Source organism: Lutjanus erythropterus, chromosome 15, assembly GCF_056507025.1.
Source record: "Lutjanus erythropterus isolate fLutEry1 chromosome 15, fLutEry1.hap2, whole genome shotgun sequence".
Lineage (NCBI taxonomy): Eukaryota > Metazoa > Chordata > Actinopteri > Lutjaniformes > Lutjanidae > Lutjanus > Lutjanus erythropterus.
In genome coordinates, this window is record NC_139331.1 from 35,949,199 (window position 1) to 35,964,531 (window position 15,333).

The window sequence follows — 15,333 nt, forward strand, 5'->3', positions numbered from 1 at the left end:
CTTTTCATCTTCTACTCTTTCTTCTTTTTTTCATCTATTCCCTCTTCTTCAGTCCATTCTACTTCTTCTCTTCTACTCATTTCTTCTTCTTCTTTTTGATCTATTTCTTCCTGCATGTACTTCAGCTGCTGTTACAAAATGCGTAATTTTGATTATGTTTTTTTTCCCTTGGATGGAAAAGGTATCAGAGTAAGCCAATCAGAGGCTGAGTAGAGTGCTCTACTTCACCTCTGATTGGCTTACCCTGATATTTTTATGCTAACCTACCTGAATTCACTCCTCAGACTTCATCAACTGAAACCACCCATGCAAACAAAGGCAACGAGTACTAGCCAATCAGAGTCAGAGTAGGGCGGCTCCGTCAATGATGCATCTTCTGTTGTGCAGAGGATTGTGGGGCAGAACAGCTAGAAAATCATGCAGGCTTATATCCTGCAAAGTGTGACTGGATGCAGTCACACATCCTGGTATTTTGGACATAATAACTTTGATGCACTAAATCTTTATCATGTAAACTGAATTTCATGGTATTGGAACCCTTTCTTTTTCTTCTTCTTCCCCCTGTTGATTTAAATGTACAGATTCAACTTAATGCCTTAAAGTGAGAAATGTTCTTTTGCAGACCATGACTGCATCACAAACAAAGTACAAATATCATTTTTAAGTAGGAGCAGGTACTGCACTGTGTGAGCAAATAGCTTACTCTCAGCTTTGGCCTCAGATTCAAGTTTTGAAGTGGAGAGATGCCAGTGGCGTGAGATGATTACACTTGTTTCCAAGGCAGTTTCATGCAAGAACTTTCTTTACTTGTCCTGGAAAAAGTGCAACATCGAGTTATCAGAAGATGAAAACCATGGGGTAATGTTGTTGCTTTTTAAAATCTACATTTACTTACAACTAATGGAAAACATTCGACAGTGATGTGCGATGGTTCAACTCATTTCCAAGGCAGATTCAACTGGTTTCTATAAAGCAGTGACAATATCTTGAGGGGGTCCGTGTCATTACCCTCGACTTTATGTCACTTAAAAAATGTCGTGAAATGAGATGATTTGGTTTGGAAACAACTGAAGTTTTCTCGGCGTACTGGCAGATTTAAGGACTTACTATTAGATTAAACAGACAAAGAACAAATTTATATTTGCAGCAGAAGTCTGAGGGGAGCAGTTGCTTCCTTTTGCTGCCAGTTTGGTGGTTCTGCTCAAAAGCCCAGACTGTCCCAGGACGTTTTTTTGAAGTGGAATCTTTCTGCCTAAATCCATCTTTATCTCCGAGCTTACTGTTCCTGCTGCACGAAGACAGTTACTGACTGAGGCCGCATCCAAGTAAACTGAGAGTCTTTGCACTTCTGCCAAACTTTTCTTGATGTCTTTTCTAAGAAATCCTAAGGTTCAACTGGTTCAAAGTTGTTTCTTTCTTCCTCCACCAGGACCAGGTGTCTGGAAGCACCACCTCCACCGTCCTGAAGAACCTGGAGCCGAACACCGAGTACACCGTCACCGTCGTGCCCGTCTACCACGAGATGGAGGGAAAACCGCAGTCCGAAAATGGGAAAACGAGTGAGTTCAGATGAGTCGGTGGATTGATTTGTAGCTGAAGGACGTGACCGAAAAAGAACAAAGCTGAGCCAGAACTCATTTCACTCAATGTGGAAAAAAAGATAAAATATAGTAAAATATTACTTTACTGTCCACATGGAATGAAAACTGTCTTTAGCTCATCAAAACCTAATAAAGATACAAAGACATGTGACGTATAGATTGACAGGGCACCAGTAAATCAAGAAAGAAATACGACTAAGACGGAAAATAAGAGCACAACTTAGTTATTGCAGGTCAGTTTTTAGAGTTTAAAAATGTGGATTCAGAACAAGATAAATAATAAAAATACATTTTTCTGTGTTTGTGATGCAGCACCTAATTTGTTAGCCAGAGATTTAATGTAAAAAAAAAAAAAAAAAAAAGCAGGCGTATCTTGAAGTAATAAAAGAAATGTGTCCATGGAAACTTCAGTCCTCACTAGCTGAGACTGTAGATTAATTTGCCCAAATGAAATATCACCATCACCACCATCGTCATCATCGTCAGGCGTGTTTGCTTCAGCAGCCAAACCACAAATTTAGACATTTTCCTAAAGGACACTAACTGAAACATAAAACTTGGACAAAAAACCCAAAATTAACCGACTTACTGTCACGTCAAGTTTACAAATGGGAGCATGATGTGTCAAGTTAATTCGCATCTTGATTAGAGATTAGGGCTGCAACTAATGATTTTTTTTAATGGTCTATTAATCGATTAATAGGTGTTTGTTTTTAAAATGACAGGAAATGGTGAAAAATGTCAAACAGTGTTTCTCAAAACCTAAGATGATGTCCTTAAATGTCTTGTTTTACTCACAACCCAGAGATATTCAGTTTAATATCAGAGAAAATATTCACATTTAAGAAGCTGAAACCAGAGACTTTTCTCTAAAGAAAAAAAAACTTACTCAAATGGATTTATTGATTGTCAAAATAGTTGGTGATTAACTTAATAATCAATTCATTGTTGCAGCTCAGCATAATGTGTCATAATCTTAAAAAATTCAACTGGAAGTTACGTGGCAAGAACTCTGGAACTTTTGTGTTACTTAGTCTTGCCATGTTCAGTGTAAGGACAGTTTCATCACCTTTCACTCTGCAGCTCTTTTAGACTTTGAGTAACCATAGCAACAGTACTGATGCCTGATGCTGCGTTACCAGATAATAAATCTCACTGAAATTAACCAACTAGTTAAACTGAGAACAAACTGACTTTGAAAAATGAATGAAATGAAGTTTTGTGAAGTTTGGTGAAGTCACATAGTCATATAATCTTTCCTGTACGAGGAGAAGTGTATATATAACCTTTATTTAAACACAAAAATCATTGAGGGCTGCTCTCATTTACACCATGTCAACAGACAGTGGCTTAAAAGACACAATATAAAAACAAAATATAAAATAAGGTAAATGAAGGTGGATAAAGCAGTTAAAACGGCACATATATACTGTTCATAAAAATACAAAGTGCAAATACTAAAACAGTTCAAATAAATCAGGTACAAATAGAGACAGTGTGGTTATTGATCATGGATTTGAATTCTCCCAGGGACTCCAGGATATTGATTAGGGTGTTTTGCGGTGAGTTCCAGGTTGCCGGGACACAGAAACTAAAAGCAGATCTCAGTAAAAACTCGGGGGACTTGTAGGGAAAACCGGTCACTGGACCGAGTTTGATCTGATCCAGAGGACCAAACTAACATAGATGAAATTTCCCAACGATGGCGAGGTACACATGTTTGTCCTGCCTCTGAGACAAAGAGGACCACCCAACTTTATTACATAAAATGAAATAGTGAGTGTTGTAACCATGATGTGCAGAGTAGTAGACAGCATCCAGAGTCTTGAGAGTCGAGGCGGAGACGCGCCTGTAAATCACATCTTCACAATCCAACACAGACAGAAAATCAGCTTTAATTATCCTCTTCCTACAAAACACTGGGAACTTAACTGGATCCCTACATAGGAAACATTTTTTTTGTCTGAGTGTGAGAACAAAGTTCTCAATATGATATTTTAAGGTTATTTTTTCATCTATCTAAATACCAAGGTATTTATATTCTGTAACTCTTTCAACATTAGAACATTAGATAGTGGAAATACAGAAATTATTATTATTTACTGCTGTAGAGAACAACATAAGTTTAGTTTTATGTGCATTCAAGACAAGTTTAAGACCCTTAACAGAAGTTTGGAGAAAATTAAAAGAATTTAATTTAGTTATGTGCAGCTTGTTGAGTCGGCAGCACAGTGCAATATTGTATCATCTGTGTACAAATGTGCATGACAGTTGGTTAAAAATGTAAAAATATATTTGATATAAAAGGTTGTGCATTGAGTAGATAGTCATCAGGATGTACATGAACTAGCTGATTCACTGACAGATTGTTTCAGCGCTGACTCTAACTGCTCTTCCTTGTCAGATCCTTTGGGTGGAGTGAAGAACTTGCAGGTGGTCGACCCGACCATCAACACTCTGACCGTCCGCTGGGATCCAGCGGTGGGCAACGTCCGCAGCTACAAGGTCATCTACACCGCTGAACCCGGAGGGGAAGAACGCACGGTACGAACCGTTTCATTCAATCATGATACACCCAGGCTGTTTTTAGGGTTTCATGCTAATTTAGAAGTTAGACTCAGGCTCTTGCGTGCTGCCAGCAGCCTCTGAGTCTTCAGCCCTGTGGACTCTCACCATTATTAGATAAAGTCGTTGCCGTGCTGACGGAGGTTTTAACATTTCACCGAAACAGGAGGAGGTGTCAGGAGGCACCACCAGCACCATCCTGAGGAACCTGGATCCCAACACCGTCTACAATGTGGCCGTTGTTCCCGTCTACCCAGACGTGGAGGGCATACGTCAGGCGGAGAAGGGAAAGACAAGTGAGTGACTCAGCTGTTCAGCTCTGGTCCACGTGGACGTTAGACAGAGCTCACATTCCTGGAAGCTTGTGTGTATTGTTTCAGCGAGTCAGATAATCGAATCTGACAGTACTCTTTGTGCTTTGTGTTGGATTGTTTGTGTCAGATGGGAGTTTAGCAGATAGGATCGAGTCAGGAATCGATCCGAGAGTCAACAAAGATAAACGTTCTCTACTTTGAATATCTGATGCAACCTGCACTGATCAAACCTGGCTCATATTGTTCTTTTCAAAAGATTTCAAGGTTCTCTACCTTTAAAGAGCCGATGACATATCATCTTTACTTCATTAATGTGATGTTTTTCTTGATGAATCACCATGTTAAGTGATTCCTCGAGTCTTTTGTCTCACGTCTCTCCTTTGTGTCGTTAGTGTGCGAAGAAAAGATGTTGGTGAGGGAAACGTGGATGTAGTTAAGGGAACTGTTCACTGTCCTCAGGGATAAATTCCTTGGGGTCTTTAAAGCCGTGTGTATCTTCATTAAAAGGCCAAACATTTTCCAAAGAATACTAAACATTTTCAGACCAGCCGTTCAGGGCTGATCGTGCAGTTTCTAGCTTGGACGGTTTCGGGAATCTCTCCCTGTTGGTGCATTCGAGGACAATCCAGCATCCAAAGAACTTGTGTTTTATTGCTGCTATAAAAGTCTCATTATTCTTTTCATGCCATTGATGCTCGCATGATTTATTTATTTATTGGATCTTTGTTTTCATTTGAACTTTATTGTTATTGCAACACAACTCACAGGCGCAGAGGAGATCGTCTCTTTTACAGAGAAGAGAAAAAAAGAAAATTAATTGAAAACAAAACAAAACAACTGAGGTGCTATTAATCTTAGGTAACTAGTTGTGACTCCGTCTTTGAAAGCAGTGCAGATTTCTTTCTAGATATTTCAGTTCTCAGTGACAGGAAAGTAAACTTGGGCCGTTTTCAGCCTTGAGTGGAAGGTTTACAGGGATAAAGGGAAGACTTGATCCAGGGATTACAGAGTCCCCCCCAAGAAACTGGTCACAATAATACTAATAATAATCTTTATTTATAGAGGAAAATTCCCATTACAAAGCACTTTGCTGAGGGCAGCAAATAAAACACAGGTTGGAAAGTCATCAGGTTTTAAAAGAAAACAGATAAAATAATTCATTGTAAAATGGCAAGAATAAGAAAATAAAAACATTTTAAGAAGTAAATACAGTTCAAAACAGTTAAAATTCAGGCTGTTTGATTAAAGGGAAGCGTCCCTGACTCGGCTGACCTGATTTCCTCGGGCGGATTGTTCCAGAGCCTCGGGGTCCTGACTGAAAACACCCTGTCCTGGTTAGCAAGGTTTTAATCTGAAAGAGATTCAAACTCCCGTGTCCCAGAGTCCTGCTCGGGTCCAGTTTGGTAGGATGTGGAGTCAAAAGGTTCTGCCGTAGACTTTCACAATAAAATCCTGTCGCCTGATCAGGATTGATTTTACCGTATTAGCAGATATAACTTAAAAATACTACACAATCATTTTTATCCCTGATCTCTCCAGGGAAAACACATATTATTGTATTGTGTACAGTAACTTGTTCTCACCTGCGACTCCTGACCCGACCAGGTGCAGGACTCTGCTCTGTCCAAACCGGTATTCAAACCTGTAAGGTGACAGTGCTAACCACGGCGCCACCTCGCTGATCTTGTTTGTGGTTTAGTCTGTTGCATCTTTCTTAACAGCTTCCTCTTTTATAAAGATAACTTTTCATTTTTGTTTTCATGGTTTGAAAGTCTTCCTGTCCCCAGGGGAATATAATGACGCTATAAAATATATAAAGAGCAGATAAATCATCGTCCAGTGCATGGTTTTACATTTCTCATGCCCATCAGTGGAGTGGACTCGCTGTAGAGGTGGAAGGCCAGGCAGGAGTGACTCATGCGTCCCTCTGGGTGGTGTGGGAAAGAGACTTGTTGGCATCCATCTTACCAAGTGGGTCAAGAGTCAGATGTCTGTGAATTTGTCCCCAAATGTTCTGGCAAAACCAACCTGTAAAATCCTTATATTTCCTTAAAAAAATCATAAAAATTTTTTTGGCTGCTCTTTATTTCAGGTGAGGCCAGGTACCTCCTCTGTAAACTGACCTAAACCACCTTAAATCTTTCACTTCGTTGTCAGTATTAGGAGATTTTGGAGGCTGTGATCATGTCGTCCCTTTTAGAGGCAGAATCCATGACTGATGTATTTCTAGCAGCAGGGAGATATAGAAGTAATCTTTTCAGCAGCTGACTCACCACCAAAGAGTTTTCTGCATGAAACAGCATGACCACACTACAATAACATACCTTTGAGAAAATCTTCTTTTTTCAAAGCCAGAAAACTGAATGAACTGAAAACATTCAGCAAGTCCATCTGAAAACCTGCCAGTAATGCAAAGTAAACTCAGTTTGTGGTTAACGGGATAAAACATGCCAGAAAACCTGCTGTATGCTCCTTTAAGACTGAGAATGAGAGCACAGACCTCGGTTATTGGGGGCATTTGTGGCTTACAAAAGAAAATAATGAATGCCAGAAAGTTTAGGCAACTTCAGATACATCTGGACACTCCTGATGTGGTAAACCCGCCCATCTGGTGCACCCTGCAGGAGAGAACAAATGCTCAGGATTATTTGCAGCAGTTAAAGAAATTCTTTAAACTTCCTAATGGGGATGTTTTTGCCTCATCGAATACCAGAATGTTTAGACAGTCGCAGAGAAGGAAAAGGCACTCCTCTGTGATTGACAGGCTCCATGACAGACATCTGGACTGTCCTGATGAGGTGGACCCCACCCATCCGCTGCTCCCCGCAGGATAAAGTAAACAGACGGGATTACGCGCAGACTGATGTGTCCCGTCTCTTTCAGAGCCTCTGGGTGGAGTGAAGAATCTGCAGGTGACCGACCCCACCACCAACTCCCTCAGGGTCCGCTGGGAGCCGGCCGACGGCGACGTCAGGCAGTACCAAATCATCTACGTCCCCACCACCGGAGGACCCGAGAGCATGGTCCGTTTTCTACTGGGATACTAATAACAATAGAAATCCCTTTTAATTTGATTTGATTTTTGGTCAGCTGCTTTTACTATCAACGAACAACTATATCTAAGAGTTTCTATACTCGTGAAGAACTGCTAGTTTTTTTGTTTTGTTTTTCTAACTGGCTCAGATGTTGAGTCTTTGTCTAAAAGGTCCATTTAGTGGCTGTTCTGGAGCTTTCAGTGGTATCTCATTGTATCTTCACGTCCATGTTTGGTTTAAAAATTCCATCTGCTGAGTAAGCAGGATGTTTTTTTTTAAATATATAGATATTTTTGGGTGCTTTTATGCCTTTAAGTGCAACACAGCTGAAGATAAGACAGGAGAGAGGGGGAATGACATGCAGCAAAGGGCCGTAGGTGAGAGTTGAACCCAGAGGACTCAAAGCCTCAGTACAGAGACCATACTGTGATTTTGATAATATTGTGATCAATTGTGCAGCTCTAAACTGGACTGCAGAGCCTGCACGTGCAAAAATGATGCTACCGGGATACTGACAACGTCATAGTCTGAAGGATAGAGCCGCTGACTGAGACGCCATATTTGACGAGTTAAGACTAAGAACATTTAGACTCAATAAAATGGAAATTTGGACATCTACACTTCTGTGACCACTGAGAAAACTCAGTTTGATGCTGAAGATGTGATATGACTGAAAGCTCCAGAACAGCTTCTTAATGGACCCTGTGGTGAAATAAAAATAAAAATATGAAATATTTATATAATCATAAATCTTCAATGAAGAAATGCAGCAAGATGAGTTTTGCCACATCAAAGCTACATTTAAGAAATGAAATAAAATGGGAAAATAAGGGGTGAAATTGTTTATGAACATGTGAGGACACACACATAAATACCAACATGGACTAATGAAGCGTCTCCATGGCTGAGAGTCCTTTACAGACGTCTAATCTTGTTCGTTACAGACTCAGGTATCTGGAATATCGACCAACACGGTGCTGAGAGACCTGAAGCCAGAAACCGAGTACAAGGTGACGCTGGTGCCTATTTACCCTGACATGGAGGGAAAACGCATATCTGAGAACGGAAAGACAAGTGAGTTCATTTACAGGTTTTTACTTGTTTTGATGATAACAGGTTTTTAAGACTGAATATAACATTAAAAAATGTTTCAGTATTGATATTTAATTGCAGGGTAAAGGTCTTATTTGTGCTAAAAAAAACTGAAAATTGTCAAAGAAAAGTACAACTTCAACAAGAAAGAGGAAGTTTAGAGAATCAAAGGAAAATAGATGTGACTGACAGCAGACTCACTGAACAGACGCTGAAGCTGAACTTCACCCATCTGTTGCTCTAACTGTTGCTGTAAGTCAAACAGGAAATAAATGATCATGTCATGGCTGTGTGTGTGTGTGTGTGTGTGTGTGTGTGTGTGTGTGTGTGTGTGTGTGTGTGTTGACAGAGGCTCTGGGCGGAGTGAAGAATCTGCAGGTCACTGATCCCACCACCAGCTCTCTCAAAGTGCGCTGGGATCCGGCGGAGGGCAACGTCCGCCAGTATCGCATCTTCTACGTCCCTGCATCCGGAGGCGCCGAGGACATGGTGAGACATCACTCTGACTTCATCACAGGATAGAGAGGAGTGTCGACGAGAGTGTCTGTGACTGCATACACAGATTCTAAATATCATACATGACTGCAGGTGTATTCAGATGTTTCCATCAGTGGATAATGATGTTCATTTTGACGTCTGATGGAAACAGTTGAATTACTCAATTCAGCAAAAAAGTTTGTACGATCACTTTTTAGGTGTTTTTTTTCCTTGCGAGGCATCTGGATTCACAAGAATCCATCTTGCCAGGCTTCAAGCTATCAATTTGTGTCCACACGCTTTTCTTCCGGCGCTTAATACACCTAATTTAATTAATTTAAACGCACTTAAATTCTGATGTACTGAACATTTAACTCACAGAATATATGTGCTAGAGGACGAAGACACTCTTTTAATGCAAGGATATTTAATTTTGGTTACTGATAACTTATCTGTCTGATCAGCTGACGTACTCACCTGTAAAGTTTGGTCTCTGCAGCTCTTATAGCTTTTGAGGATCATTTTTATGTAAAACACTAATATAACTAAATCTCTTTCTTTTTGCTGAGTTTTCATGAAAATCCCAGAGATCGCAGCTCTGGTTTTGTGTGTTATGAATGATGAACTTCATCAGAAAGTGAAAACATTCAACCTGTGATCCTTCCTGCTGACCCGCAGCTTTCTGAGACGTGAAAGATTGTGTAATAATAATAATGATCCTGTTTTGTGTGTTTGTGTGAGCAGGAGCAGGTTTCAGGCGGCACCACCAACACCGTCCTGAGGAACCTGCTGTCGGACACTCCGTACACTGTGACTGTGGTCCCAGTTTACCCAGAGGGAGAAGGTCTGCGCCAGTCTGACAACGGAAAGACACGTAAGTCCTCGACTGTCTTCACACGCTCTGATCAGACCTCAGTTCACATCTGACACTGGAAAAACACTGACGGTTCAGATTTCAAATGAAAGTTTACATAAAGCTGCATCTTCAGACCACATTGACATTTCACATAAAATCAGATTCTGCTTTTATGGACAGAAGATTCCATCAAAAATGATCCAGAGCCGCTCTTTTAATTGAAAAAATGTGAATTTCTGCAGTAAAGAATTTCCACTTGTTAGAGATTTAATTCCTCTGTGCTCACAAAAGACATCATAAAACTGCTGGGGGTTAAACTGGGCTTACTGGATCCATTTAGGGCTGGCTAACTCCTCAGACTGTCATGAAGAAACTCATTATCCTGGTATCATTAAGGTTAACACGTTCTCAAAGTAACGAGCTCGTTCTCCAACACATGGATGGCCTTATTATAAAACAAACCCCCTCGTTCCAACATCTGTTTTTAGAAAACAACTTCTTGAAAATACTAAACATTTAATCCGACTGGTCCTGTGAGAGAAAGATGCCTTCAGACCAAAGATGAAATAGTCTTTGAAGCCTTTTCTCTCGTAAAAGTGAAACATGAAATACCTCCATTAGGGCGGAACATAAATTCCACACTTGTTCAGTTTGTCCAAATATGTTTTTTAAGTGCAGCTAATTCCTCATCCTGTCACACACAGACTTTCTGAGCTCTTCATCATGAAATTCAGTGACACCGCTTCTTGGATGTTGTCAGATAATTCGTCCCTCCGATTGTCAGTCATAAGGAATTTATTTTCTCTGAGGTTATAAAATACAATTACTTAGAAACTTTTGGAATTTAAAATGGAATAAAAGATGCTCTATAAATAGACTTAGAGAAACATGCTAGCCTCGCAACATTAAAGGGATAGTTTCGGATTTTTTAAGTGTGTTTGTGTGAGGTACAGCCCCAGTTTGGAAAAGAAGAGAGGGGCTCTTGCACAGAAGCTAAACAATGTACTCCTGTGGACAGAATCAGCAACAAAAAGCCACTTATAAAAGGTCCACTTAAAAAAAATCTATATAAGTGTAAGTGTTTGCTATATTTAGAGTATTTTCACTACTTGTTGTCAGACAGACTTTTCTGACAGGAAACCGCTGCTGTATAAACTGAAGATGACTCTCTTCAAACCAGCCAAACTCCATTAGTGAAATCAGTAATTTTACCTGGCAGAGGTGACCTACCGCTGCCTTGAACTGTTAGTTTGTTTGTATTATAGTGTGACTTTGGTGAGTTCGAACATACCTTTTAAACCACCAAAGTCACACAATAACACAAACAAACTAACAATTCGTGACAGCGATAGATCAGCAACTCTAATATTTTGTGAGATAAAGTATTGATTTAGCCAATGGAGTTTGGTTAGTTTGATATTGGGCTTATATAACGACAGTTTCCTGACAGAAAAGGCTGCCTGAAGCAAAGCAAAGCAGTGAGAATATTCTAAATAGAGTGTACACTTAAACTCATATTGATTTTTATTACGTAGCTAAAATACATTTTACTGATGATGAAAAAGTACCTCAGACGACACAACTTCAATCAATCTGAACTATCTCTAATGCAACATGCTCCGCCTGTGATGGAGGGACCAGTACTCACTTTGTTCAAAGAAACATCTGCTGTTGTATTATGTAAATGTCCAGTTCTTAGATATAATTTGATACCCAGAAAAATATTTTCTTTCTGGATATTTGGGCCAACATTGTGTTTGACTCATCTGAGGCAGTTAAAACCAGGTTTAGCATCTTTAACATCTTTATTTCTGATGTCAGTGTTAGCTGATCTTGGTTTTTAAAATGACTGCAGACCTCTGTTGAAGTCCCCTTCAGCAAAACATTTAACCATGTCCTGCAGCGGTGAAGTGGAGGTCAAAGGTCACAGTTTTAGTGAGCACCTGTCAGTGGTCAGCTGTGCAGGACTGCAGAGAAACAGAGCAGTCTGCCCTGAGAGATAAGAGATGTTTAAAGTTTTGTCTCTGCACTGATAGAACCACAATAAATGTTTGTTCATTCGTTTGCCTGAAGTGAACCTGAATCTGATTCTCCTGGACTGAAGGCACTCATTATTTTTAGCCTGTTTTTTGGGTCTCGCTTGTTTTTTGACATCAGATACGTCTTCATAGACAAACAGCATCTCCCAGGTGAGCTCTGCAGAAAAACTACAATTTGCCAAAACCCCAAATCCTCCCTTCGGGATGAGTTGATGGAACAAAAGAGAAGCTGCAGAGTTTTTTCAAAGTGATCGATGACAGAAAATAAAACCAGGATAATTTTAAACTACTGTTGTTAACTGTAGAGTCTGGATTGAGAAACTTTGTGTGTTTTGAGAACTGTCGAGTCGCTGGTCGCGCTGCGTCTCTGTGGTCGGACGTCCCGTTGCGTGTATGTGTGTTGGTTTTCTTTCTGCCCAGGCGGTGTGCCATGCACAGTCAGCAGAAATGCATCCTGGGGTTTTTTAATTGGGAAGCTGTGAGTGAGGCACAACTGTGACTCCGCAGACCGCTGCTGTGGGTAAACATGAGCCTGAATATTTGATTTCTGTCAGGATAGTTTGGAGGCTTCATTGTAGAGTCATCCAGATGTAATGTGATGTATTTTGTAAGACATTTGTGGACAATTTATGTCCAACTAAAAATGGTTTATTGGCTGGTTTTGAAACATTATATATATTACACATAATGCACCAGTCAGGGGACATATTTGGGCTCATCTGGTTACCCTCTGTAGTTCCCAGTAGGATTACATCATTGTCTTCGAAATAACTGTGCAGTGTTTTGGGGTCTGTTACACCCTCAAACTCATGGATATTTCATCATCGGTCAGTTTTTCCCGTAATATTGCACCCTGTGGTTGGGGTTAGGGCTTGGGTTAAGCTATGTTTAGCTGCTGCAGAGGTAACTGATTTATGTTTGGGAAGAGTTTGAGCTCAAGTTTAGGTTAAATATTTAGTTAATTAAGAAATGCTGCACAAATTTTCTCCAGTACATTGTACTTTGTTCACCAAAATGTTTGGCCTATCTTTCTGGCTCCCTTGTCAACAATTCAGCCCTTTGGTGAATAAAGTTAGGGATGGGGACAGAACCGGTTCTAAATTGGACAGTTGATTGGAATTGTATGACCTTAAGCTTATCAATTCTTCTTATCAATTTCAGCATGTTTTTTCAGGCCGTTTTGCAAAACAACGACACTGAACTCATGCATCTACACTGATCGAAACTCACATCCTGAAGGAGTCACGGCAAAAGCTGAAACCCTGTGTAGGTCGACTTTTTGTCCAACAGAAAATTGATCAGGAATCAATGAGGGGACGGAAGCCAGAATCAGTAATGGTTTTGGTATCAATAAAATCTAAACAGCTCCTCTCCCTAAATAAAACATAATGTACTGGACAATGTGACGACTCAAAGGAACAGAGACTCGGGTGCAGGAACAAGTCACAGGAAGTAAGATTTCAAAATAAGAAATCCAAAAATGGCAAACAAAGCTTGGCAGACACTTGGGAATAACACTTAGAAACAGACCAGCAAAGAGGAATAAAAATATATTTATAGGGTTAACAATGGGAATAATCAGGTGCAGGTGAGTAATTTGACAACAGGAAAACAAGGACTACAAAATAAAACAGGAAGTGACTAAGATAAAAGTCCATACTTATCCCAAACCCAAACCACACAGAGGAATGTTATGGTAAAAAGTAGTGGAAGTAAAAACAGACTTTAAAAAATATCTTTTTAAGGAATAAATCCATGAATCCAAACACAGTCTCCGTATCCGCTGGCTATCGTCTGACGATTTTAGGCTCCAGGGGCAACGGTCAGTGTTTTGGGGCTTTCGGTATTGCCAGCTCGTATCCAGGCCAAGACTTCCTCCTCCATGGGCTGGTCATTGTTTAGAGAGCAACTTGAGACGTGAGATTGGAGTTAAAGGCAAATCTCTACAGGCAGATATTTGCATATAAATGTAGATATATCCAAAACAAATTAGATGCTAAATCGTCCCCGATTTGTTCTGCCTCATTTTGTTCTCCACATGGACTTTTTACCTGCATGCAACCGAACCCTGCTAACACGTGTTTGGTCAATCCCACTCAGAGTAAAAAAAAAATGGAAAGCTTCAAATACCAAAGTTTTGTCCCCTGACTACAGATTCTGCATTCACATGCAGGTATCACTTAAACCTTTACCCCCAACAAGAGAGGGCAACAGTGGGTAAAACTAAAAAAATAATTCAGTAGAAGCGATTCTTGGACTCAGTTTGAGTTTTGTATGAGGTGCTCTTTGAATAAGGATATATGCGTTCTCCTTTAAAATGATTAATGTGCCTTTAATTATCATGACATGGTCATGTTGGACCCACTGGACGGGAAAAACTGTTTGAAGGAAAAACGGACTTTGACAGAAAACCATTTTAAGTTATAAATCCATGAGTTTGAAGGTTTAACACCAAAAAATCTGCACACTCATGTTATTTCAAGTTATTCTTTTGGAGCTCACACTTGTCAGCACCTCGCTGTGTGTGTGTGTGTGTGTGTGTGTGTGTGTGTGTGTGTGTGTGTGTGTAAACTAAGAAAAACTAAAATATTTCATCATGTCACTGATTCCTGAGACAACATACCAGCATAGGCCCTTGTGTTTTTTGAAAGCAGTACTGTTTTAGGTCTGAACGTCCGCAGCCACAGAGAATATCACTGCTCATGCTAAATATGTCGATTATTTGTTTGAAAAGTTTGTTAATTTATGCAGAATGACAGCGAGGAAGCTTTTAAATGTTAAATATATTTGCTGTAGAGAGGCGAACCAGTAACGCCTGTGTGTTGGCAGTTTAGACGACCTCTCTGTCTATCAATGAACATGAGCCCGTGTGTGACGTTAATGATCTTTTATTACCAGTAAGTCCGTCCAGTTTTACTGTTGGGGTCCCGGGAGGAATTTGTCACATTTTGTCTGGACAAAAACAGAGTTTCACTCCAAAAAGTGAAAAGAATGAAGCTTACTGCTTTAAAACGATTAATAACACAATATCAGATCAAGATTACATAATCTCTCTGAAGGATTGAAGGTAATTTTGTCCTTGGATGACAGAAGTAAAACATCCTGACAGACCGTGTCCTCCGTATTTTAAAGGTATTAAATGATTATGTTTTAATGAGGTTATACAACATTAGGGAAAAGGTTTTGCTCTGGAGGTTTTTTGTCCATGATGAGAAGGAGACTGCGTCTACCTACTGCATCTAGTTTTGTTTTATTGGGTAAAGCTCCAAATACCAGGGGGATATGCACATCTGGTTTGGTTTAAAAGGGAAGTTAAGGGCTTTTGCATAAACCCAAAACTGTGCTACTTCTCTC

General features: G+C 40.0%; 1 protein-coding gene across 1 annotated transcript in view; it reads left to right on the top strand.

Moving 5' to 3' along the window:
• The window catches only part of col12a1b (collagen, type XII, alpha 1b), a 193,266-nt gene that overhangs the window by 102,753 nt on the left and 75,180 nt on the right, over positions 1 to 15,333 (top strand). The window contains exons 39-45 of the mRNA XM_084737671.1: positions 1,430 to 1,559; positions 4,006 to 4,145; positions 4,333 to 4,462; positions 7,364 to 7,503; positions 8,460 to 8,589; positions 8,957 to 9,096; positions 9,829 to 9,958. Of these exons, the coding sequence (XP_084593797.1) occupies positions 1,430 to 1,559; positions 4,006 to 4,145; positions 4,333 to 4,462; positions 7,364 to 7,503; positions 8,460 to 8,589; positions 8,957 to 9,096; positions 9,829 to 9,958 (940 nt within the window). The remainder of the gene's footprint in view (positions 1 to 1,429; positions 1,560 to 4,005; positions 4,146 to 4,332; positions 4,463 to 7,363; positions 7,504 to 8,459; positions 8,590 to 8,956; positions 9,097 to 9,828; positions 9,959 to 15,333) is intronic.